Source organism: Manihot esculenta, chromosome 6 (genome assembly GCF_001659605.2).
Source record: "Manihot esculenta cultivar AM560-2 chromosome 6, M.esculenta_v8, whole genome shotgun sequence".
Classification (NCBI taxonomy): Eukaryota; Viridiplantae; Streptophyta; class Magnoliopsida; order Malpighiales; family Euphorbiaceae; genus Manihot; species Manihot esculenta.
The window spans coordinates 848,139-874,586 of NC_035166.2; the positions used below are offsets into that span (position 1 = coordinate 848,139).

Below are 26,448 nucleotides of genomic sequence, written 5' to 3' on the forward strand. Positions count from 1 at the left end.
ACATCATCAATATAATATTAGCAACACCAATAATTATATTGAAGAATTTTCTCTAAATGCATTGTTGAAAAATCTATGTCGGACTAAGTTTAGAAGCTATTTTTTAATATATATATTTTTAGATATTTCCAAAGAAAATTGTTTGAGTAAACTGTTTAATTATTTCTAATTCTTTTATAATTGAAATATACTAAATTTAATAAAAAATACGTTTTAATAATTTTTTTCAAATACTTTTTAATAAGCTTCAATCGAAGTAAATTTCCCGTAAACTAGCACTAATTATTGAGTAGTATTTAGCTTTCCAAAGTACAGGCTTTATTCCTCTCCTTCTCCTTCCTCCTCCGTCTGCGTAGTGTAAAGCATTGCTTGTTAGAGGAAGCGAGGAACCCTTCAATTGAGAAAGAGTATCGGTGCAGACAACGTCACAAGTGAAAGAGTTTTGGAGTTTGACCTAGGGTTTGCTCTGTGTTTCCCTTAATTTTCTTTGATAAGGGATAGGATCATAAACTCTTTGTTTGTTAATTGTTAACGGGGAAGAGATGGGGAACGTGTTTGTGAAGAAGCCAAAGATCACAGATGTGGATCGGGCAATTCTCTCTCTCAAGACCCAGCGGCGGAAGCTTGCACAGTATCAACAAAAGGTTATACTCTTTCACTTTAATTTTTGGATTTCTTTTTAAGGATTAATTAGGTTTTTCAATTTGTTGGTTTTTCGAATGTTGAATTTTTTGGTTTATTTGTTTATTATTTGCTTGGTTGTTGTCTTTGGAGAAATTGGAGTTAATTGAATAGAAAGAGGAATGAAATGTGATCATTTGTGGTAAACCTTTCTTATGCTCTTTTTGTTTATTTTGCATGTTCTTCAGTTCTATTCAGAGTATAGAGAGGTTAAGATGATTAAAGCAGAGGAATTTTGGAGTTTTGGGCGACTTTATCAACTGGAGATGTGGATTTAGAGAGTTTCTTCTTTTTTGTTTTTTTTCTCAGGATTACTAACCTGTCTAGTGAGGAATATGTAGATGTGGAAGCTTACAAGATTATCATAATTCCAGTCAATTATGGGAATTCTGAGCTATGAAATCTTTGGTAGGGGCTGAGGATTAATGTATTATAGGAAATATTTTCTTATTACTACTGGCCTATTATGATGATGAAAAAAAGGAGAGGGAAGCAGAAGCTTTGGGAGAAAAATGCTTGGTAATTCCCCTCAAGCCAATTGGGTATATATACTACTTATAAGAATACATACTAGGTAAGACTATAAATTAATTCCTAATTATAGTATAATCATATTCCAATCATATCACATAATCATATCCCTAATTATGTGCACAATCACGACAAATCTAGGCCACAGAAAGTATTTCAACACACTGCTTATAAGAGTTCTGCAAGGTAGAGATCAGTCTTACCTAGTTCATAGTTCCCTTTGGTTCATGTGACGGGTATGGGTACAAGATACAATTCTTTCCCACGAATGGGATATGTAGGGGGTAGGCTTATTTGGAACCCTATTTGGGGTCGCAGTACAGTAGATTACATTAATTAGGATTGTTAGTTTACTGTATATATCAGAAATTAGTTGAGCAATAGAATGCAAAGTATTTGTCTTTAAAAAAAGAGCAGAATACAACTTACATGGAAAAACTTTAAGTAAACAGAAACCTATGTTAATTAAATAAACTTGGCTGAATATATATTTGCACCCCTATACTAATTGAGATCACCTATTGAACACCTGAACCAAAAATTGTAACCTATTCAACACTTGAAATTATAAAAATAAAAATAAAAAAATTAAATACAAATTAGTCATGTTATTGATAATTTATCAGAGAAAAGTAAAAATTGATTATGCATATTGTTTTTGCTAACTATACTATTAATTTTTATAAATTGATAGTGTTAGACAAGTATACTTTATTGTTTTGTGAAATTTAGAGTCTAGTCAATAAAATTTTGAGTACAGTTAACAATAAGATGAACTATTTTTGACTTTTTTTTTCTTTTATAAATCATCAATGATATGGTTAGTTTGTAATTGTTACAATTTTTTGTAAGTTTAGGGGTTCAATAAGTTATAATTTTAGTTCAGGTGTTTAATAAACTAATATGAAATAGTACAGGGGTATAAGTATATATTTGGCGAAATAAACTTTGTAGATAAACATATAGAGTTGGGGTAACTATAATCCATAAATCATTAACTAAATTTCCTATTTAAATAAAATAAGCGTATTGCAGAGATAAAAATTTGGACTGGTAATTTCTCATGTTTTGGTACACAAATGTACCCCATGTTCTGGATTGTGCATTCTGGAATACCATTTGGAGGGGGTTCAACCTATTAGGTAACATTGGTAGAGACAAAATAAAAGGTAGATCAAAGAGTATGCTTGTCTATATGAGTAATTTTTATATGAGTGGCATGAGGATTCTTGCATATCAAACTTGCCTTGTCTATGCTTCCATTCACTTTGGGTTTTCCTTGACCCAGCTTGTGCTCCAGACAGAGTTTGAGGGGGGAAAACCCTAATTTGGATTTTACAGCATTTCTTGATTCCATTGTCGAAACTTGAAAGCTTCAAAGAAGTTTGAAGTCTCAACAATAGCTACATTGCACCTTTCATATGTCTTGGTGGTTTGGATTTAAATACTAGCAAATTGAGTCGATTTCCTTGACAGAAATTGAAGAAGAATATAGTGACCTTCCTCATCTTGCTAATTTCAAAAGGCATTCTCATATACCTAAATGTCCCTGTGGATGACAATCTTGTTTTTCTTCAACTTGTAAATTCTATAACCTTTAGAGTAATTTCTGTAGAAAGCTCCATTCCAACCCCTTCCCAAAAATTATCTCCAATGAAATACATTTAGATCTGGTGTCTGGAAGAAGATAAGTCATGATGAAAAGGTTTTCTGGCATAAAGCTATGTCACATGCTACAGATGGAAAAATATTCGGTAAAGTGGCAAAATCTTGATGATTCAAGGTTTGCATGAATGCTTGCTTTCAAGATCTAAACAAGTCATGATATTTTATTATAACAGTTGGTCCTCAAGGATTCATTCTTTCTAATTATTGCAATATGTAACATATCATGCTAATGCTTCTATCTTCTCTACTTTTTCCAGCTTGAAGAAGTTATTGAAGCAGAAAAGCAAGCTGCTAAAGATTTGATTCGTCAAAAGAGAAAAGATAGGGCATTACTGGCATTGAAGAAGAAGAAAACGCAAGAAGAATTGTTGAAGCAAGTAGATACTTGGCTTATTAATGTTGAGCAACAAGTAAGTAATGATATGACGAATGCAGTTCAGGTCATTCCTTTTTGTTTTATATATTGTTTTTCGTTTCTCTTCCTTTCCCCATATGCTTCTGATTATCAACAAGAATGCAATATTACCTTCCTTTTTGAAAACTCTACAATTCGATTAGGGAGTTTTAGTTCGTTGAAATTAACAACATTTGCCAAGTAGCATTTTTTGTGTTACAAAGATCTTGTTCTTGTTTGGTAGCATTTCTCTACATGCTCCATTAAATCCACAATCATTTTGGTTCAGTTGGCAGATATTGAACTGGCCAGCAAGCAGAAAGCTGTGTTTGAGAGTTTAAAAGCTGGTAGTGATGTAGTCAAGGCAATACAAAGTGAGATCAACTTAGATGATGTCCAGAAGCTAATGGATGATAGTGCTGAAGCTAAAGCTTATCAAGATGTAAGTTTGATATTATATCTGATTGTTGTTGACATTATTGTTGGATTCCACTTTTTTGTTGGAATCCTTTATCTGACAGGCTTTTAACATACTATTATTTGCTCCTAATTATATAAATTTTAATGAGCAGTACATGTGTATATATGTATACATGTATGCAAATTCTTCAGTCCAAAAACATGTTGCGTTTTTTTAACTACCCCAAAATGTGCAAGTGAACCCCTCTTGTTTTATTTTCTTCAGTTATTTTGAACAATTGTTTTATTCAGTTCAGTCTAAAAATATGATAAAGCATCAGTTGGAGTTTCATGTCTAGCTAAACAGTGACATGGCTACCAACACAAAAACTATTGCTGACATGGAAGATGGTGTAACAATTTATTTAAGCAAGTAGGAATGCCAACATCAGCAGAACCCCAAATAACATTGCTTTTGGCATCAACCTACCTGTTCTTCTTCAGCTCATCTAATCTACATGATCCTTCCACAAATCACTTTGTTCCTGCAAATTTCTTCAATCCTCCAAATTTGCAGGAACAAACAGATTTGTGTAGATTTTCTGGAGATGATAATTAGTGGATGTGTGTGTAACTAACAACTAAGCAAGTAGTAGTCTGACATCTCCTTAACTCCATAATACTGTGCTTTGGACATCAAGCTCCCTGTTGTTATTTAGTCCATTTAATCTAATATAGAAGTAATAGGAGCTTTTATCTTCAGTGGCTCCAAGCTTTCATCGCTCCACTATTCAGTTCATTTCTTTTTTTCTTTTTAAAAATTTTTGATATAAGATTCTGAATTTGTAATGGATTTGAAGGAAATAAATGCCATCTTGGGGGAGAAATTATCAGCAGAAGATGAAGAAGAGATCTTAGCTGAATTCGAGAACTTGGAAACTCAGGTACGAGTAACTTCAATTTCAGCAACTGTTTCACAGTTTCTTTTAAGAAAAAATTTTCATTGAACTGCCTCCTGTTCCTTTGTTTTAGGAATTAATGTTGCTAAAGCCATTTATTCGATATTTAAGGGTTTGTTGAATATATCGGTATATAAGGAATATTATCCTACATGCTTAATTCTCTGTCAATCACTTTTGCTGGTTCGTTTATCAAAGGACCATAAGCACATTTTTGTTTATATGTTAATATTAGTGTAGAGATGTTGTGCAGTGGGTTTTAGTATGAGACCCACTTGGTCGGTTTTGATAAGAGTTAGCTGATATAGGATAGCTTTGATGCACTAAACTTTAAATTTATCTGAAAACTAGAAAGGATAGGAATTTATATGGACGACTACGTGAGCTAAGGAATGTTATTGGTGATTGCAATAAGATGATAAAGTCATAGTTTCTGGGGTGCTTGGACTTTGGAGTGCTTGAACTTGCACATTCTGGATTTTTTTATCAGTTGTTTTCTTGTTTGCTGCAAAGATGTGTGTTTTGTTTTATTTTGCAACATTTTGACTGTTAAAGGTCAGGAGTGTGATTCCTTTCCCTATCTTATTTAAACTTATCTAAGCAGAAATTTTTGCTTTTTAGATCACTGTTGAAGACATGCCATCTGTGCCATCGAAGGAAACTGAGGAAGACCTGGGTCTTCCTGATGTACCAACCAAACCACCAGTTGTTGCTGCAGTTAAAAATGATGCTAATATTGCTTCAGCTGAAGCTTCCCGAAAGAGTAAAGGTCTCTCTCTCTCTCTCTCTCTCTCTCTCTCTGATGTTGATTTTAAGATGTTAAAAGAACTCAATAACCTGATGATTTTTGTAATACAGTTATGGAGGAACCATTGCCTGCTTGATTGTGGATTACACTTTAATCAATGCTGAAATTACATTGAGCTGCTGGTCATTCTTCATTTGCTATCTTACTCCAGGTGGTGTTGTGTATACGTATTCTTACCAATTCTTCAATGTAATGGAATTTTGCAATTGTGTGCATGCTATTTTTTTTTAGATTTTGAATCACAATTATACTTTTGACTGTTTATATCAGTAAAATTGTCATATGTTGCCTATTTATATATCAGTAAATTAGAAATCCAAAGCAATGGAACTTTTTCTCTCATTTATGTTTCTTGACTGCTATATTTATTGTATTGGCTGGCTCATAACTAATTCTATGGGCACAGTATGTTAGTGAAATACTGAGCAAATAAATTTCACATTCTAGTAGGAGTTAAAGAACTCTGGCTATACTAAATGAGTTTGAGCTAGAATTCTTAGAAGCAATCTAATATTTCATAGAGTTTGAGTTTGTGTGAAGAGTGCGTAGGGATCAAGTTTCAGTTTGGTTGAAGAATTAGCTGATCAAGCTTCTATTGATCTGAACTTTTTACATTCAATAACAGTTATATTAAAGATTTTGATCAGTTTTCTTTGTTCGTAGTATAATTGCCAGCTTCTTTATCAATGTAAGTGCCACCTGTGTTCACTTTTATTTTACAATACAAATATCAAGGCATTGTGCAGGTGATTTTAAGCTGAGTTCAAAATCAGATTATGTGCTACAAGTTCTGTAGCCATTTGTTTCAATTTAATTAACTGGTGAATGGGCACAACTCTGTTAGAGGTTATCACTTACTACTCTCATGGTCATCTCTGTATGTTTTGAGGGTTTTTTTTTTCTTTTTTTTCTTTCTTTCTTGGGAGTCGAAGTGATTTTAACAAAGTGAAATTTCTGATATTTTGGATTTCACTTCTAGCTCTATGGCCTTTGTCTAAATTTTGTCAGCTAAGGAATCTCTCTTTAGTTTTGTCTCTCTGAGCTTATATTGATTTTTCACTATTCCAGGCCTGGTTACATTGAGCAGAAGTCCAAATTAGCTCTTAAATTTTTCATTAAGGTCTGATTCAACTCCAATTTCATCTTATTGCCTCAGTAAATTCTGCAACTTTATTACATAATGAAATATTATTTTTATAAGGGCAATTGACTTTAAAAAATTAAACGTTTGTGTTTAAAATGTTTCAATTTTGGATAATTTAGTTTAAAATTAAAAAGTTTGCATAAATTTATCCCATTATGAAATTACAATTGGGAGAGTGTTTTTTTATTACAAAGCACTAAGGTGATTTTTTTTTTCATTATTAAATGAGACACATGAAGGATAATTGATCTTAAAAAGTCAAATATTTATATGTTTGAATGATTTTATTTACTTTTGGTAATTTAATTTAAAATTAAAATATTTCCATAAATTTTATTTAAATTAAAAATAAAACAAATAAAAAAAGAGTGGTTTTGCTTGTGGTATTTTTTTATTATTATTAAATATGAAATTCATTTAATATTTAGATAAATCTTCTTAACGAGTATTAAAATAAAAAAAAAATTACTATATAATTTTGTGATGTAAGAAAATTTATTAATTTTTAAAATTCTATTAATTAATTATTTTATTAATTTTAATTGTTAAATATTATTAAAAAATTTAAAATATAGAGAAATTAATTAATTAAAATTTACATATTCAACTGATAAATTTTTTTATTATATATATATAAAGATTAAATAGTAAAATAATTAATAACTAAAATTAATAAATTTTTTAAATGAAAAATAAAAAAATTATGTGATAAATTTTTTTATATCATAAGAATTAAATAAAATTTTTTAAATAAAATTATTTTAATTAATTAAAAAGTATATTAAATCCATCTCATTCCTCACTTTATTTTTCTGAATCTCTTGATTTTCTTTTATATTTACAAATTGCAAATTCTAAAAACTTCCCTCAATTAATAAAAATAAAAAAAATCATCCAATTAAAAAATTTTGGTTAACAAGCAATACAAAATAAATTTGATGATGGATGGATGAAATATAGAACCCAATAAGATGAGAAGAAATTATTTTTGTCTAACCATATGAATTTCTAAATTTAAGAACTTGAGAAGTAGAGCTGATAATTGTGAGGATGTGGGTCACTGAAACGACGAGAACTTAACCTTTTTTATAATAATAAAATATTAATTTTTAATTTCAAAGAAATTATTTATTATATTTAATTAAAATAAAAATTATTTTTTAATATTTAAAATTACAATAATAATATTTTTTTAAGTTAAATTTTATATTTAGAAAAAAAAATAAATTGAATTTATTTAAACTTGGGAAAATTACTTTGTAGTCCCTGAGGTTTAACATAATTAATACTTTTGTCCTTCTATTTTGGCGATCCAACACTTAAGTCCCTCACTTTCTCTTCCGTCCAAATTCATAGTCCTTCCGTCCATTTAAACCGTTTGGTCAAAGAGTCAAAGGTGAGATGTGATAATTTTTTCCAAAAATACCCTTCTTTCAATGTGAAATTTCAGAAGAAGAAGAAGAAGAAGAAGTTGCGTATGAAGAAGCCCGTCGATGCGTAAGTGTTCCAGCAAGGCTGATAGCCTAAAATCAGAGATTTTGAGATCTCCATTTTCATCTAATAACAGATTCTCCGGCTTCAAGTCTCGATGACAAACGCCTCTGCTATGGCAAAAATCGAATGCGCTGGTGAGCTGTTGAAAATACTTACGAGCAACATCCTCTTTGAGCTTCCCCTTAGCAACCTTAGCGAAGAGCTCGCCGCCGCGGACGTATTCCATAACGAAGAAGATCTTGGATTTTGTAGCTAACACTTCTTTGAGCTCAACAATATTTGGGTGTGGAACTAATCTCAGAACAGAGATTTCTCTTTTGATCTGCTCCATCATCCCTTCCTTCTTCACTTGATTTTTATTGATAACTTTGATAGCTATGCTTTCTCCAGTTGCGAGGTTTTTGCCATAGTACACCTTGGCAAAAGTCCCCATCCCCAATAGCCTTCCCATCTCATACTTGTCAAACAGAACATGCCTCTCTTCCATGGCTGAAACCAACTTCTTCTTCTTCTCCTTCTTCCAAATCAGAAATGAGACATTTTGTGAATCAATATGGGAGCTGAGTGGGAGCTCAGTTTACAGAACTAGAAGAAGAAGAAGAAGAAGAAGAAAGAAGAAGAAGAAGAAGAAGAAGAAGAAGAAGAAGAAGAAGAAGAAGAAGAGGGTTAATTTTGTCAATTCACGTGTCCCAAACGACTATTTTGGATGGAAGGACTACGAATTTGGATAGAAAAGAAAATGAGAGACTTAAGTGTTGGGTCGCCAAAATAGAAGGACAGAAGTGTTAATTACGTTAAATCTCAGGGACTACAAAGTAATTTTCCCTTTAAACTTTAATGAAAAGTTGAATAGCTTCCAATAAACAAGTCAATAGAGTGAGGTGGAGCTTACACATCAAATCCATTTTCCAAATTTTGTTAGATTAAATGGTGGTAGGTCCCATTCATGATTAAGCATTTTAAATATTTTTTCAAATTATTTTTTTTAATTTGATTATTTTTTTTTATTGATTCTTCGTATCTAAATTGGTGATTTCTCTGTTCAAGTTGGCTTTATATTTTTTTCTTCTTCCCTGTCAACAAATCATGCATGTCACACGTGTTTAGATTTTTATAATTTTTAATCTAAAATACATATTTCTCATAAATTTATTATCTTTTATTATAGGCTTGGTGGTTGTATTGTAAAATTTTTATATTTTTAAAGTATATTAATTTTTTAAATTAATTTAAAATTTATTAATAAATATTTTATATTTTATATTTAATATCAATTAAATTCAAGTTAAACGTAGGCAGTAAAGGCCAGACAGGTAGGCTCAGATAAACCAAGTTGGCATAATGACGTGGCCGACTTAGTGGAATGTATTTTTAACAAAGTCAAGTGATACTTATTTTCCTTAACAAACTACAATAATTAAAATAGGTTTAATTTTTATGTTTTTTAAATAAAATTTTATTTTTAAGGAAAATTGTTATTTAATTTTTATGATATGATAAAATTTACTAATATATAAATAAATAAATTATATATAATATATAATATATAATATATAATATATAAATAAATAAAATAAATTATATAAATAAATGTCATATTAATTTAATATATTATATATATATGTAATTTTTATATTTATTTAATTTCTATTTAATATAAGTATTTTCCGGTTCCCTTTCTCTTGTCAAATTGGAGGCCATTCAATTTATTAAATATTCATTTTCCTTCTTTTTATAAAGCATATGCTTAAGGTAGGGTCAATTTTTCTGTCTCTTTTTTGTGCATATTATCTTGGACAAAAGCATTTGCCTTTTTCATCACATGCACCTTTTTTTATTATAATACATATTTTTATTTTATAATTCATTTTCTTAAATATTTTTATTATAATATTTTATTTTATTTAAATAAATTTCTTACACAAATTTTATTTCCTTTTAAATGAAAACATTTTTAAAGATAAATAATTTTTTAAAATAAAAATTAAAAAATTAAATTATTGTAAATTTCTTTATTTCAAATATATGGATGAGATTAAACTCTTCATAGACTTATCTTTTAATAACATGATTTTTTTTCCAAAAGAAAAAATCAATAATAAATTTAAATTGTCCCACTCTTTAAGGCTCAACCCCGAGGAGTGCGGACCCCACCAATCAATAATAATGCATGGCCATTGGCCGCTTCAATACACCACGGGCTATACCATCGAGCGTGTTGCAGCGTCACATTTCGTTTTCATTTAAATTAATTATATATTTATTATAAAAAAATACTATTTAATTCTTTAAATATAAAAAAATTGACTAATTAATTTTTTAATTTTAAAAAATAACATTTTAAAAAATTTATTAATTAATATTTTTATTAATTTTAACTATTAAATATTATAAAAAATCTAAAATATTATTAATATGAATAAACTAATTAATAAATTTTTTAAAAATTTAATGAATTAATTAATAAATTTTTTAAAATTATAAAGATTAAATAATAAAATATTTAATAATAAAATTAATAACAACATTAATTAATAAATTATTTATTATAAAAACTAATACTATAACACTTAAAAATTCGTATAATTAATCATTTTTTTGAAAGCATATAATTAATTATTTATAAATAAAAAAATATTAATTAAATTTTTATGCATAAATATATATCATCAACACTCACAAGTGGTCCCCACTCAAAAGAGGTCCCCAGCTCCCAACTTACAAAACGACGTCACATAATAAATTGAGAAAGGGTGGGCCACCACTGCATCGACCAATTGCAAATAAGGATGGCAATCGGCAGGTGCAATTGATAACTAGTCTATTCGATTTTAATATCTGAATTTATTTTAAAATCAATTAATATTTATTCAAATAAATATAAATCTAAAAAATATTTAAAATTTATATAATTAAAGGACACTACAATTTACAAGTAATTTATAATTTCTGAAAACAGCTACAGAAAATAAATATTTCGCACGTGAAATGGTCATTTCAATGAAGACTCACGAGGGATGCCACGTGTCAACGAAACTATCACTGAATCTACCTGTCTGCCTTCTTCAACCAGGGTGCACCACCGAGTATTGCAGTTGTCTCGCGCACGTGCTTTTTATCTACAACACGCGATTCTTTCACTAAATTATTTTAGTAAAAATTATAGTTGAGAAATATTTTTTAATGCATTAAATAATAAAATAAACTATAATTTACCTTGTACAGTTAAATAAATCGATATATTAATCTTTATATTTCTAAAAATTAATTATTTTATTATTATAATTTTCTAAATTAACAAATTAATTTTTACTATAAAATATAATTAAATCCTTATTATTGTATTATTTATTTAACATTAATTTATTATTTATATTTAATTATAATTTTTAATTTTTTTAATATCTAAATTTTTATACTGTAAAATTTTAAAATTTTGACTACTATTTATAATTTTGAATAATTAATTGTTAAAATTATAAGGATGAAAGAGTATGCATATTAAAATAAAATAAAATATATGATAATTTTTGCCGCTCATCCTTCCTTCCTTCGTTCATATCCTTTCCTTCCCTTTTTAGTTTTCATTTTCAACAAAACAAACGTGGTCTCTCTCTCTCTCTCTCGTTTGCTTTCTCTGCTTAAAGAAGTAAGAATCATCTTTCTTTGAGGTCTGTTGAAAAGCTCCTAGGCAAGAGGAAACTCATACGAGAAAAGCAGAGAAAAAAGAGAAAAACTGGGCTCTCGCTTTCGAGTAAGATTATTAGCTTTGTGGGTTTTCGTTCACTCACATGATGGAGAGGGATTTTCTTGGTCTGGGCTCGAAAAACTTTCCGGTTACTGTGAAAGAGGAGGTCACAGTCACTGATGGCTATAAGGAATCGGGTATGCTTTTGTATTTTAATTTCTTCTTATACTTTTTGTTCTTTGTTCTGTTTGTTGCTTTGACAGTTTTGTATTACTGGTTTCTTTTTGGAAGCTTCATATTCTGTCGAATTCTATAGCCTGAAATGCTGTTTTGAGTTTTGGCTCGTTTGGTTGCTGAGAAAGTGCGAGAAAAGAAAAAGACAAAATTCTTGACTTTTACTGAACTTGGGGTTCCTGTCATGGTAGCTATTGAGTTTAATTTAACTCATGGGTTGAGTTCCAAGTTGAGGTGGGTTTGGTTTTTCTGTTTCTTTTTGCAACTACTGGGATTTCTGAAACTTCAACATTTAAACTGGTTTTCATTTCATTTTCTGGTTCTGTCTTTTGTTTATTTTTCTAATAAACCAAGCATGGGTTAAGGATAGTTTCTTCCACAAGAAACCTTGATGATAATATATATTTTTAATTCAAATAAAGACAGATCTTATGCACAAGCTATGATTTCTTTATTGCAAACAAGCAAGCCTAGGATACTTTATGCATGTGAGTTAACATAGGAGAATGGTATGGAATGGCAATGGAGGTTAGCTTTTAACTTCTTAATTTTGATATCTTATTTTAAGAGGAAAAGGAAGTTTTCGTGTGGGTTTTATATTTAAATCTATTATATATAGGTTGAAAAGTTTAATCTATTGATCTCTTAGCATCTACTTTTGTTAATCCTAAGTAAGGGATTAAGAATTATTGTAAATGCTTCACATTCAATCATTTCACTTTTATTGTTGTTTATTATTTTTTCTAACTTTTCAAATATTGTGTTATTAATTACATTTTATTTCATTCCCTTTGTTCTCATCTTTGCATTTCACCACCCTGCTCAACCTTATATATATATATATATATATATTTTTAAAAGAAATAGAGAATTTTGAAAGAGATGTAAGGATTAAATTCTGGTCTCATATATTTTGAGGTAAACCAGATTAATGAGATGAGAGACTATGTTATTGGGGTGGGTACCCATGAGTCAGTTGGTCAAACCGATTGGAGGTTTTGTTATATAGAACTTTTTTTTCTGCTTCAAAAATATTATACTAGCTGTTAGATTTTTTTTTTCTCTTTCTGGTGATGTTTATATATTTATATCTTAAAATTCCTGCTTTTGACTTTCAAGCTCTATTGTGTTGAGATAAGATAACGTTTCTCTAACATGCCATGAGCTAGTCCTGGAATTTAAAAAATGGGTGATGTTGAGTTGCCTTTATAAAAAGAAATATTGATCTTCTGAATGGTAGTGCATGACAGATATAACAATGCATACTGCTAATAAAGTATTTGGCCCACCACAGAAAGAAAACATTACTATAATATCTAACGTGAGAAACGAAATTTAGAAAAGGAAATTTATATATTAAAAGGTACAATATGATTAAATTATGCTCTTATTACAAGGACTCTTAATATTTTAGTATTTGTTTTGTTTTAGAATTTTCAAATGTGCTTGTTCTGAATTGTAGTGCTTGGACAGGTGAAACCAACAACTCTTAAATGGGATAAAAAATTAATCACCATCATCATGTTTTAGAAATCCAGGTTTCTGAGGTCATTAGTTAGTTAGTTGTATTCTTATTGGATTCAAAAAAGATAATAGTATACAGTTTCCATTTGACACTCGGTTATTTTTTCGTTTTTGGCCTTTGACCGAGTGTTCAACCATATTCATTTTACGGTACACAGACTTTCGGGGTTCATGGCTGCCCCTCTCGATAATGCCGTCTCCAGTCTCAGTTATTAAACTGATTTGGCAAAGTCATCACGAATTACTATTTTATTCTATTGTATGGTAAAAGCTTGAGACTTTTAGCTCTTCTGCAGCTTGAAACTCTCTTTTATTTACTTTTATTTTTTTTGGGGTGGTGGGGTTGGAGGTTTGCTAAGGGGAGAACTGTGGACATTGTGTAGCTCATTTGGACCAAGAAAAAATAATAACCATAGGGATTTTCATTTTTTAAATATCTTCATGGAAAGGTGGTACAAGAGGAACAGAGTTTTTAAATCTGTACTGATAAGAATCTTCAGAAATATTTTAATCTCTCTTTAATAGTTCTAGTGTTTGCAAGTTCTTGAATTAAACTTTAGATTTGTCTCTATATAATTAATTGTAAACTATATCAATATTCTTTATGGCATCTAATAATCTTTTGTTTGCCAGATGCCAATTTCCTATTTGGTTCTTTATTTTGAGGCATTTAAATAATCTGTCAAAATATTTTATGGACTCAAGGTGATTCATTAATGTATTTTTGTATGCATGTGCTATGTTTTTATTTATTTTTAATTAGTCTTTCCAGATCTTAAGGTTTAATAGAATCACGGAAACAACTAATTTCCAGTTTCCTTTGATTTTGCAGTTCCAATGAGAGGTTCAGCAATGCAGTGGTCTTTCTCAAACAAGGTTTCTGCCATTCCTCAAATTTTGTCATTTAAGTCTGGTGTGGAAGAAAAGCCAAGAAAGCCTACTCATGATCGCATAGCTTCCTCTGGTTTTATTCCCATTTCAACTGCTGATGCTTTTGATTCTAACCACAAGTCATATAATAGCATGGTTCAGGTTAGTCATTGCTACTATGTGACTCGTTTATTTGGCTTACTTGTATGGTAATTGAAATTTCAAAGAAAAAGTAATAGAAGGATAACATATGCTAATCCGTTTTTCCATATTATCCTTAATAATTGATTATATACTTAATTTCTTCATTTTAACAATTCATGGAAGTTAGTTTAACTTAGTTCAATGGTTAAAGGTCAGATATTTCCAAATGAAATCTTAAAAGGTTTGATTATTTTTTTGATGAAGGGAAACAAGATATAAATACATTGATTACTTTCCTCTTTCTCCTTTGTTTCAAACGTTAATTATCATTTCAGAAAACTATTTAAACACAAATTTTACTGTGAAATTATGTGATTTGAATCGTTGTAAAACTTTTATTTAGAAAGATTCATTTTACAATAAAAGAATTAAATGCATTTTTATAAGTTCATACTCGATTTTATTTTATTTTTATAAATTCCACTATTCAACAAATTTTTTACTTCCATATTGGTGAAAATGAACTTCAACTTTAAGAGGAATGAGTTGTTAAGTTGATGGTTATTACATTATGCAGCCCTGGCTGTGTGTTGAAGTTGATAAATATGTCAATATGAAGTAAAGGGTTAACATTGTTAAACCTCAAGATATGCTTCCTTCTGTTTTTGAACTAATTTCTGCATCATTTTCCATCTAATAATTGCAGAAAAATATGACCCTTGATAAACAAGGCGCAAGACAATACACAATGACTGCATATGCTGCGCAACATGTTGATTCGCACCTGTTCCATCACTCCCAGCAAACGAGGATATTCCCAGTCACCAACCATCAAAATCAAACAATTACCATTTCTCTGAGCAATCCTGTTTTGCAGTCCCATCTTGCTTCCGTTGGGAACAATGTGGGTGGTAATTCAATGAACTCACAATCTCTTGCAGGAGTTCCAAGCATAAGCCCTGTTTCTCTTCATCCCACTCCAAGTTCTATTGTTGGTACCACTAATCTTAGGTATCTCCTTATCTAATACTTTTGCATGCCTTTTTAATTTTTTTATCAATCAATATGCTAATGATGACTGGAATTGATAATGTGATATTGGTTTTCATCCGTAGAAATGGTCCAAAACCCTCTGGGACTCCTGCTCAATTGACCATATTTTATGGTGGTTCTGTGTGTGTTTATGATGATGTTTCTCCTGAGAAGGTAACAATTCTGTATGCTTTCTCAACCATTTGTTTAAAGTGTTGGCTTCTTTTGTTAATTGTCAACTCTCTGTACAGGCTCAGGCCATTATGCTATTGGCAGGAAATGGGTCTTCAATAACTCAGAATAAGGCAGTCTCCTCAGCTCAAGTGCAGGCACCAATCCGTAGCCCTTCTGCTGGTGATGGTTTTATTGTGAACAGAATCTATGCTTCAGCTCCATGCTTAGGCCTTCCAAGCCCCATTTCTGTGACCTCAAGTAGTGCCAACGATTTGGCAACAGGTAAACCAGTTGGAGCATTAGTGTCCGCAAATAACCATATTGAAAGCACAAAGACAGTTAGTTCAGTAGGATCTGGTTCTGCAACTATGATTCCAGCAGGTTGTCTCTAAGTCTGAGCTTATCTGTTACTAATAAAATTCTAAAGTTTTTCTTTTTTGAAGGATTATTGAGTTCATCAATCATGCATATTATGCCATTATAACAATATTATCATTGGATTTGCAGTGGCTGTACCTCAGGCTCGTAAAGCATCATTGGCTCGGTTTCTAGAGAAGCGCAAGGAAAGGTATGTAGTGGTGTCTTTCAATTTGATGGAAGTAATTTGAATTTTAGATAGAACCATCCTTAACTGTTATGAATTGGGTTTTAATTTATATGCAATATATGGATTGTGACCCTGAAGGTGAGTTCATGCTTTTAGGATTTGGATTGCTGTGGGACATGAAATACTGTTGTATGTTTATTTCGTTTCATAATTTGTAGTTTCAATTCTATCTGATATGAGCCGGTGCCTAACTTGCATGGCGACTACTCCATCTTCTATGATGGATCTTTGTAGATTATGGCTGATAAGCTTGTTTGTTTTTCGCCGGTCTCAACTAAAGTTTCTCAGCTTAAATTTATGTGTGTGCATTTAGGGTGATGAATACATTGCCATACAACGTGAGCAAGAAATCTCCAGACTGCAGTAGTGCCACTCAATGTGATAGTGTGAGTTATTCCATCAATTCTCTATCTTCTCCCAGCCATCAATAAGCAGTTAAGGACTGAGAAGATTCAAATTCAGTACCGTGCACTCTAAAATATAAGGGAAGAGAGATCTTCATCTACGTCTATTTTGTTCTTAATTGTAAGTTAAGTTCTTTTTGCTTAAAATTTTTAGGTTTCCTCAATTTTTTGAAATTTAACTTAAAATATATGTTGTAAAAGTATTATTTATTATTATTCTCTTTTTTTTTTCACATTGGAAGATGCTTTTGTCCCATTATTTCTATTCATAGAAAATAGAAATCTTTGTCTTTCTAGTTGATGATGCCTTTTCAACTTAGTAATTGCTTGAGTGGAGGCTTCTTATATGCTAATATTTCAGTAGTTGAATGCATACCTCATTATCCAAGAGGTCAATGATTCAAATAACATCCTCAATCCTTTAAGGCTCAATTCTATTGTATTTGTATAGAACCATGCTTGTCGCCAATATGGGTTTATGTATAAAACAGCTGCAATGGTGAATAGCACTATGGCATAAGAAATTAGAAAACTCACATAGAAAGCTTCCATGTCCATAAAACCACCATCTTCTTTATCACCCTCTAGAACTCTTGGCATGACTTGTGAAGAAAAGCAACTTTTTGAAACTGGAGGTCCACAAAGGAAAGGGTTTCCCTCATAGCTACTGTCGTCAAATGTCCGGAATTGTGCAACCATCTCTGTTTTCTTGCCAGATAAGTTGTTGTGTGCTACATTGAAGACGACTAGAAAATTTAACTGAATGAGCTGAGAGATGTTGCCATTCAAGTTGTTGTGGGAAAGATCCAAGCTCTCAATTTGCTTCAAGTTTGAAAATGATTGTGGAATCGATCCCAGCAAGCTGTAATAGCAGCAATTCCTGGCCTTGCAAATGGTTGTTGGAAAGAATAAGCCCCATTACTGGAACACATCCAACGATCATGTCTTGGGGTATTTTGCCAGATAGTCAATTGTTAGACAAGTCTAAAATACCCAGTTTCCCCATTTTGCCAAATGATAAAGGAATTTTTATAAAATTATATAAAAATAAATTGTTTAAGTTAAAAAGAATAATTCTTTAATTTCAAATAAAAAATAAAATAAATTAAATTTTTAAGAAATTATTGAGTACAAATGGAGGATTAATAGTCCTTAATTTCAGGCTAGTTAAGAGGCAATTTCAATCTCAGATCCTTAGAAAATTTCATTTTGAATACTCTCTAGGCGATACTCTATGGCCAAAACCTCTCTTAATACTAATGACTTGTCAAGAATACATTAAATTAATAAATATTTTATATTAAAATAGAAATATTTATATCATTTTTCACTAATATGATTTTACTTCAACAAAGAGATTAATTCATATTTTTTCAGAATTAAATTATCTAAAAAATATATTTTTTATGCTTAGTTTTGTTTAGAATTATAATGCAAATAAGTCAAAATTAATCCCAATATTTTTTATTAATGACCACAAAAACAATTTTAATTTTTTTGACCAAATAAATTTATAACTTATATTAAAAATCAAATAGGTTCTATCATATTAAAATAAAAATAAAAATTTTAAAAATATTATATTTTTAATTTTATTGTAATTATATCTTATATTTTTTTCAATTAAATTCTATTTTTTAAAATTTGTATCATTAGAAATTAAAGAAATTATCACTTAACATATTATTATTATTGAGCAAATTTCAAGTTAAAATTAATAATAATTTAAAAATTTATAGTAAAATTATTAATTTTTTAAATGTAAATTTTAAAAAAATTAAATTATTATGTTAAATAAATAAAAAATAAAATTAATTAAAAAATAATTAAAAAAGTTGCATGAAATAAGAGATTGTAATCTTAAATTTTGATTTAACTTTATAGTTAAAATTCTTAAGTTTAATTATTTAGGTTAATTCGCGTTATGAAAGAGAATACATTGTCAATTACTCTAGAATAAGATAGAAGGTGGGGGAGCTATTTGTAATTTAGCAAAAATTTGTGCCCCAAGCCCAGGACAGAGAATTTGATTCCAGAAACCAGTGGGTACAACAACTACACAGCCTCCTGCTAAATTCTTCAAGCTTCAAGGCTCCTCTTGAGTCGGCTCTAGATTCTCTCTACAGAAGAAAAGAGAGAGGGAACGGTGCATATTTATCCAATGGATGCCGCTAAGATAGCAGATCTTAGGCACTTTGTTGATCACTGCAAGTCTAACCCTTCTATTCTCCACGACCCATCTCTTGCTTTCTTCAGAACCTATCTTCACAGGTACTTGTTTAGCTAAATCTTTCTCATAAATCATTATTGTGATTTTTTTTTTCTTTCCATTGATTATGATTTTTTCCTCGAATTTGCAGCCTGGGTGCTCGAATTCCACCTCAAACTAAATCGGTGAGGAATGGTTTTTGTGTGATGCTTCCTGTAGTTCTTTAGAAAATTTGGGTTATTTGAATTGATTGTTATTCTTTCCTTTTATTTCAGCTTTTGGATTTGCATTTATTAGTAAAGAATTGAATCTAGTGTGCCAAATTATTGTGATGGGTGGTATTTGACTATTTGATTTGCCAAATTCTTTGAAATAATGGTGCTGTAATTCCAGGTTACTAGGTGGCTGAGACTTTGCAGTATACTACTGTAGAGTTAAGGCTGATCCAAGTTTAAAAGTTGACACCTTTCCTTTGTGAAAAAAGAGAGTTTGCAGAAATTTATGTCACATAATATTCTAGCTGTAAAAGTTGGAATTGTGCAACCATCAAAAGAGGGAAACTCAAACTGAAACCAGAATTCTAAGGGAAATGGGCACTTCTCTAAGTGATAAATTGTTAGCAAAGATTTTCTAAATCTTGAATTGGTTTTACTTGTTTTGTGCATATAGAAATTGGTTTTTCTTTTAGTTGATATTTTCTGTGTGATGGTTCATTATTCACTTGTATGATTATTGAGGACTCTCATATTATTTCTATAAAAATTATCAAAATTAAGAAAAAGTGAAATTTGAAGAAAAATATTAACAGCGTGGAATGGAAACTTGCGGACATGTATTACTGGAGTATTATCTATGCTGATGGCTAAAATGTTGTCCATGTTATTAGCTTTGTGAAGGTACCTTTTGTCAATTCATTTACTTAATTTCTAGAAAAACTGTTTTGTAACATTCGGCATATTGGATGTCAATATAACTACGGTGAGCCATCCCACCAATTAATTTCTATTCTCGCAGAGAATTTTCCCCTCCACACCTTTTCTCTTTGCCTGTAAAAGTAATGCCGTGTTGTTTGTCCTTTACTGCTATCTTTGAGTAGCTCAAGAGCATTTTGCAAGCAATTTGTTTGCTTTTCTCCATTTGGGGATTATGAATTATGAGTGTCTAAATTATATAAATGGCCGTGCTTTTGCTTTTGCTTTTGTGGTTCCAAGGACACTTTTTACGGTTGTTCTGAACTGTTTGTTTTTCTTTTTAGTTACTCCTTTTCTAATTTGCCAAGCATTTTATTGTTAACTGTGGTCCATTTTGCTGCTCATTTTGCAACTAATATCTGCTGCAAACAAGATTTTCATTGCAGGAGGAAGGTGATATCGACATGTCCTACTCTAAGGAAGACTTTAATGACCAGAAGTCACGTGAAGAGGGTGATAACATAATAGAGTCCGACATTGAATTAGATGATAGTGACATTGTGGAACCTGACAATGATCCTCCCCAAAAGGTGGAAACATGATGGAGTCCTGCATTTGAATTCGCGTGGAAAAGAGGCCTCAAATATACTTTATATTTTGGCGTAATACATTTTCTACATTTCTGAATTGCAGATGGGAAACCCTGCTATTGAAGTTACTGAAGAAAAGCAGGATGCTGCACAAACAGAAAAATTAAAAGCCATGGATGCAATCTCTGAAGGTATGTCTGTCATGACTTGTGTGCATATAGGCTACCTGCTTCACAATTGGGCAGGGCTGGGTCTAACCACATGGCCCAAAAGTCAAACCTCCGGATGTTTGTAGTATTTCAATAAGATTGTTGGTAATAGCTTGTAAATCACTGACATGCTCTTTAGGCCTGAATGTAACTCCACAGTCTAGAATCTTTGGAGCACTAGGTGAGTCACAGATTCTAGAGGTGGCTCCCACTGACTTCCTACAGTGTAGCACATAGTTTCAACCTGTGCACAAAAGTCATTGTCTTGTGTCATTAATTCTATTGAATTGAGATTTCTGCTAGTGTTTTTTTCTTACCAATATTTTTTAGTTTTCTAGGCAAGCTTAGTGAAGCGATAGATCACCTAACAGAGGCTATCATGATGAATCCCACTTCAGCAATATTGTACGCTACTAGAGGCAAGTTTTTCCTTTTTCTTTCTCTTTTTTTTTTCTCTAAATGTTTTGATGTTAATATATTATATGTTATTTAATGATGTGCTTATTTTAGTGTTTTGATTTTTTTTAATGCACTTGTTTTCAGCTAGTGTTTTTGTTAAAGTAAAGAAGCCCAATGCTGCAATACGTGATGCTAATGCTGCTCTAGAGGTTAGTCTGGGAGGCAGGGTCCTCTCTACACCTGAGCTTGTACATTCAGCAAAGATGTTTCAGATTCATTAGCAGTGGTGCATCTCTTTATTCTAGAATATTTGACAGACATGATGAGTTAATTGCATATTTTCTAGATCAACCCAGACTCTGCCAAAGGATATAAAATACGAGGAATAGCAAGGGCCATGCTGGGCCAATGGGAAGAAGCAGCAGGTGACCTGCATGTAGCCTCAAAGTTGGATTATGATGAGGAGATCGGTCTGGTGCTAAAAAAGGTAGCTTTCCTTTGTTTATTATGGGGAATGCAAGCAATTGTCTTTATCCTCTATACATTTCTATCAACAGGTTGAACCTAATGCACACAAAATTCAAGAGCATCGTCGAAAATACGAACGGTTGAGGAAAGAAAAGGAGCTAAAGAAGGTTGAGAGGGAGAGACAGCAGCGAGCTGGAGCCCAAGTAAGCAGTGTTAATTTTATTACTTTTAGGTTGCTTTTGTGTGTGTGAGTGTGTGAGAGAGAGAGTAGCAGTTTATTCTCATATAAATATACTATTTTTTCTCTCTTTCATGCATTCTATTAAATTTGGAACAGGCCTAACTCACTTCAAAAGCTAAAAAAGCTAGCTCAAGAGTTAGGCCTTAAAAGTTAGCTCGAGGAGAGGAGTCAGGAGGAGTAAGGAGTGTCTAAATCCCTTATAAGGAGTACATTACCCCTGTCCCAAACTGATATTGGATTCAATACACTCCTCACGTCCAGAAATATACTAAAGCGTGAAACATTTACGGGAGGCTCAAAATCGATGGAGGCTTTGATGCCATGTTAAAGTTAAATTTGGGACAGATTTAACTCGCCCAAAAACTAGTTCAAAGGGAAGGAGTGTCTAAGGCAGGGCACATTACTCATATCCCAAACCGACGTGGGATTCAATGCATTCATTTATAAAGCTCTGTTCTAAAAATGACAGAATTAGGGTCCATGTGGAGAAGGCTAGTAATTTTATTCTTATGCTATTATTTTAAAGTGCCAGTTTTTTTAATTCATTCACAAAGCTCTGTTCTAGGTACAATATGATAATGCAATAAGAAATCCATCGGGATTCAGAGGTGACTTTGCGATTAAATGATCTGACTTCTAGCATAGGAGCTATGCAATTGATGCAAGTGCTATTGCACAATTCTTCAAAGACTCACTTAAATGTTTTAAGAGCTATTGTTTGGGGACCTTTGATAATTTATGCACATCCATTGCACGCGATATCTCAAAGTCTATTTTAATTTATTTTTTTTTAAAGAATTATGGGGGTAAAGGCTATCGTAAAATTCTGAATGGGAGTTCAGGAGTAATATTTGGGTCATTTGTGGCTTACAATAGTTCTAAAGAATTAATATAGCTCTAGGAATTTCATAGGGGATGACAGGTTCTGAAGAATATTTTGTGTAAATTTTGGAATATTTCCTTTAGGAATTTTTAAAAATTGCGATTAGCTGTTGGCATATAGTTATTTCATTTGTTAAATTTTGTTATTGGGAAAGTATGTCCGTCAGTTCAGTAATATTCTGTTGAGTTATATTAAACTATTCATACAGAGCTACCACTACTGCTATTGCTTGTGTAATGGTGATGTTATTTGCATCATCAGCATCTTGTTTTGGTTCCCTTCTCTATGATTTCCATGCTTCGCTGCAGAGAACTACGTTCTAAAGTTGTGTTACAATTTTATGCAGGGACGAGAAGCTTTGTCTGCTTTAAATGATGGTATGACCCGTTTTCTTTCTCTTACTTTCCATCTCTCTCCTCTTTTTGTTATTTTTCTTTATCACATTCATATGCTTGCACACACGCGCAGCAAGCTAGCACACTAATACAGAGCATCAGTTTTCCCCACTAAGGCAACTTTTATCTTTGTTGAATTGAGGTTCAGCTTAATTCCTGAATTGATAAGCTGTTGGTATCGGACACAATTAAATACATATGTAGGTGCTTTATTGTGCTTTTGTCATTGACAGGGCAAGTAATAGGAATCCATTCTGTGAGTGAGCTGGAAACCAAATTGAATGCTGCTTCAAAAACATCTCGCCTTGCAATCCTCTACTTCACAGCAACATGGTGTGGGCCTTGTCGTTTCATTTCGCCTGTTTTTACAAGTTTAGCTACAAAGTACCCTAAAACTGTATTCTTGAAAGTTGACATTGATGAGGCGAGGGATGTAGCAGCGAAATGGAATATTAGCAGTGTTCCTACATTTTTCTTCATAAAGAATGGAAAGCAGGTAGACAAGGTTGTGGGTGCTGATAAAAATGGACTTGAAAGGAAGATTGAACAATATGCATCGTACGCCTGAGTTAACTATCTGTAAGAACCTCACAACTCGTGTTTCTTTTTCCCTTTGTCTATGTATCATTAGTATTTACATATGAGATAAACTTGTAAGAAGATTGTATTGTTTCATAATAAAATGACATGTCCTAAGGTATGTTCTATGGGTGAAAAATTGCATTTGCTCGTGCCATGTGTAAGCAAGATTCTTAGCTGAGAATGTGCTCTGCCCACTGATTGTTTTTTCCTTTTGGGATTTATTTTATTTTATTTTTTTGGGATTCTTAACATGCTTAGCTGAGATTGTTTTCCAAGAACTTCATGAACAGCAGTTCCCCCCCTCCCCCCTCCCTCTCCCCCCTTTCTTTTTCCTTTAATTTAATGGTTTGAATAAGTGTATTTTACATTATTTATACAATTAGTTGGTGCAATAATTTTCCTTTTCAATTGGGTATTTTTACATTCAGTTGTATGTATAATTTTCCCATAATGGGAAAAACTGTGAAGCCCCTATACAAGAAAAATAAAATCAAACTCAATTGGCAGGGAATGTTAAAAAGAAACTATTTCCATCATAATCATGGAATAAAAGAGGGTTTGGCTACTATGTGATTAATCTACTAATCTCTTATATCCTAATCTTGATCGTTCATGCACTTGTGAGCCAATCCATTTATACGGCCACAATGAGAACACACTAGAGAATCATTTAAACCTTTCATCTTCATTATAGAATTGAAAAACTGTTTGATGTCTTCAGCATCGACAAACGACTGTGAGCATCCTTGCCATGAATTGCAATCTTTTTCTTGAATTCTTGAAGCAGGTTTGGAATTTTCTTGAATCTTTAGCAGCCCTAATCGTTTCTTCTTTTCTTCCTCCTCCATGGTAGCAACTTCTGTTGTCAACAACAAAGCTTCATACAAAGTAACCTCCTTGTGAATATCTACTTTACAAGCCTTCAAGACTTCAAAAGATAAAAGTTCAATGTTGTCCTTCCATTCTTCAACATCTGAGATTGGTCGCCTGGACTCCATTGCTGTTGAGAGAAACTTGAGAGTAACCTTCTCTAGTGATCTCTCAAAATGTAGATATTGTGTTCAATTGGTTTAATATACATACATATATACAAAAAATTTGCTATTTAATTTTTATGTTATGTGTATTAATTTTAAAAAAATATATTAATATTATTATTTAGTCATTACTATTTAATTTAAAAAAATTTATTAGTTAATTTTTAATTTATTAAAAAGTCTTAGATAAAGAGGAGAATATCCGTCTAAAAAAGAATCAACTAGTCTCAAGTTTCAGTTTTATAGAAATCAACACGTGAATAATGTTGGCAGACAAAGCCAACTTTATTATACTGTATTATAAAGATTAATTAGTAAGTTTTAAATTAATCGGTAAATTTTTTAAAACATGTAATTTTTATAATTGAGAGGTTAATTAATAAATTTTTTTATAATTTGTAAGTGTAATTTAAATTCTAGTAGTAAAAACTAAAAAATAGAATAAATGTTCGTAACATCACTTCATCATTTTATTATTGATTTTCTAAAATTTAAAAAATAAGGTTTATAAGTTTGTTTAAGAAAAAAGACGTTTCTTTTATCTGTTTTTATCTTATTTACTAGCGACGTCTAATCGCTTTTCTATTACAGTATCATTTATTTCTGTCACTCAGATCCGTACGTACGGAGGTATCAGACTCTTTCTCCACGTCAGACGACTATTAAATTTTTCCGGCGCTAATGCGAATAGGGCTGCGAAGTGACTGGGTCAACTATTCTCGTTCACATCACATCACCAGGCTGGATTACCTCCTATTAGGCTTGCGCTCATAATCCTTTCAGACTGTCCCATGTGTTCAGACTAGAACTAGGACTTGCGATAGTGGATCGGTCTGCCTGAGAATGGCTCGATGGGTTTTGAGTTTATATTCTTTTTCGAGACTGTAAGAACTCGGCGATCATCAATTATTTAATAGAAAATTTTGGTGAGAATATGATGTAGTTTTAATTTAATTAACTGAAATATCTGTAATTATAAAAAAATAAAAAAATAAAATTATTACTTATATCATGGTGTATGAATTAATATACACATCCAATCAATCATGGCTAAATTATTGCATACATCATGGTTAAATTACGTGATAATTATTCAAACTTTGGTTTAGTTTCATGCAAACTTACTGATACATTTTCAATTTCATTTGAGATACTATTGAAATATATAATTTTATCTTTAATTTAAGGATTAATGTTCAATTTCAGCCAATATTTTATCGGGAAATTTTAATTTAGTCTATTTTTTTAATCCAAATTAAATCGAAAATTTCAATATAAGCTCGATATAGTTTTTAAAAAAAATAAAATTAAGAAATTAAGGTTATTAATTTTTGGTTAAATCAAGAAATAAAGATTTTTTTTTACAAAAATCATGCAATTAAACTTTTTTATTTTTATCCTAAATCAAGAAATTTAACCTAATAGTTTTATTTTTTTTTTAACCAACTTGAATCGAGGTTGAAATTTATGTGTTAAAGAAGTTAAAAATTAACTAAATTGAGGTCAAGTATTTAAGATCCGAGTAACATTGATGCTTGAGGCAATGTTGAGAAAAACAGTACTTCAAAAATATTTATCATAAAAAATAATTTGTGTTTGAAAAATAAAAAAAAATATTTTTTACATAAAAAAAATATTTTTATTATTTAATTTTAATTTAAAAATTAAAATTATTAATAAATTTATATATAAAAATATTAATAAGATTCTCGACAGAAAATGATTTTATCTTGTGAAAACTAAAGTCATCCTTAACCTGATTTAATTTT

General features: G+C 30.9%; 4 protein-coding genes across 8 annotated transcripts; 3 read left to right on the forward strand and 1 right to left on the reverse strand.

Moving 5' to 3' along the window:
- Positions 1-271: 271 nt before the first annotated feature.
- On the forward strand, positions 272-5,782 carry LOC110616586 (vacuolar protein sorting-associated protein 20 homolog 1). 2 transcript variants are annotated; one of them, XM_021759010.2, is made up of 6 exons: positions 272-644; positions 3,138-3,290; positions 3,564-3,716; positions 4,534-4,617; positions 5,254-5,395; positions 5,491-5,782. In XM_021759010.2, exons 1-6 carry the CDS (start codon positions 543-545, stop codon positions 5,514-5,516), a joined length of 660 nt encoding a protein of 219 aa, XP_021614702.1. In that variant the 5' UTR covers positions 272-542; the 3' UTR covers positions 5,517-5,782. The 2 variants fall into 2 exon arrangements, with proteins under 2 accessions (XP_021614702.1, XP_021614701.1); XM_021759009.2 differs by having other exon boundaries at positions 273-644; positions 5,254-5,401.
- A 652-nt stretch (positions 5,783-6,434) lies between these two features.
- Positions 6,435-8,713, reverse strand: LOC110617308 (CBL-interacting serine/threonine-protein kinase 25). The gene is made up of 2 exons (XM_043957458.1): positions 8,060-8,713; positions 6,435-6,510 (listed from the first exon to the last, which is right to left on the reverse strand). The coding sequence occupies exons 1-2, from the start codon at positions 8,563-8,565 to the stop codon at positions 6,435-6,437; spliced, it is 582 nt and encodes a 193-aa protein (XP_043813393.1). The 5' UTR covers positions 8,566-8,713.
- A 2,896-nt stretch (positions 8,714-11,609) lies between these two features.
- On the forward strand, positions 11,610-17,054 carry LOC110616480 (protein TIFY 6B). 3 transcript variants are annotated; one of them, XM_021758848.2, is made up of 8 exons: positions 11,643-11,963; positions 12,058-12,234; positions 14,357-14,556; positions 15,245-15,549; positions 15,654-15,744; positions 15,822-16,125; positions 16,252-16,312; positions 16,665-17,054. In XM_021758848.2, exons 3-8 carry the CDS (start codon positions 14,362-14,364, stop codon positions 16,780-16,782), a joined length of 1,074 nt encoding a protein of 357 aa, XP_021614540.1. In that variant the 5' UTR covers positions 11,643-11,963; positions 12,058-12,234; positions 14,357-14,361; the 3' UTR covers positions 16,783-17,054. The 3 variants fall into 3 exon arrangements, with proteins under 3 accessions (XP_021614539.1, XP_021614540.1, XP_043813851.1); XM_021758847.2 differs by lacking the exon at positions 12,058-12,234 and having other exon boundaries at positions 11,610-11,963; XM_043957916.1 differs by lacking the exons at positions 11,643-11,963; positions 12,058-12,234 and adding an exon at positions 12,268-12,528.
- Positions 17,055-18,739: 1,685 nt separating this feature from the next.
- LOC110617569 (TPR repeat-containing thioredoxin TDX) lies at positions 18,740-23,772 on the forward strand. 2 transcript variants are annotated; one of them, XM_021760443.2, is made up of 10 exons: positions 18,740-19,026; positions 19,116-19,149; positions 20,322-20,465; positions 20,569-20,656; positions 21,013-21,093; positions 21,218-21,282; positions 21,420-21,560; positions 21,631-21,744; positions 23,012-23,042; positions 23,294-23,772. In XM_021760443.2, exons 1-10 carry the CDS (start codon positions 18,917-18,919, stop codon positions 23,626-23,628), a joined length of 1,143 nt encoding a protein of 380 aa, XP_021616135.1. In that variant the 5' UTR covers positions 18,740-18,916; the 3' UTR covers positions 23,629-23,772. The 2 variants fall into 2 exon arrangements, with proteins under 2 accessions (XP_021616135.1, XP_043813497.1); XM_043957562.1 differs by having other exon boundaries at positions 18,922-19,026; positions 20,309-20,465.
- Positions 23,773-26,448: the final 2,676 nt, after the last annotated feature.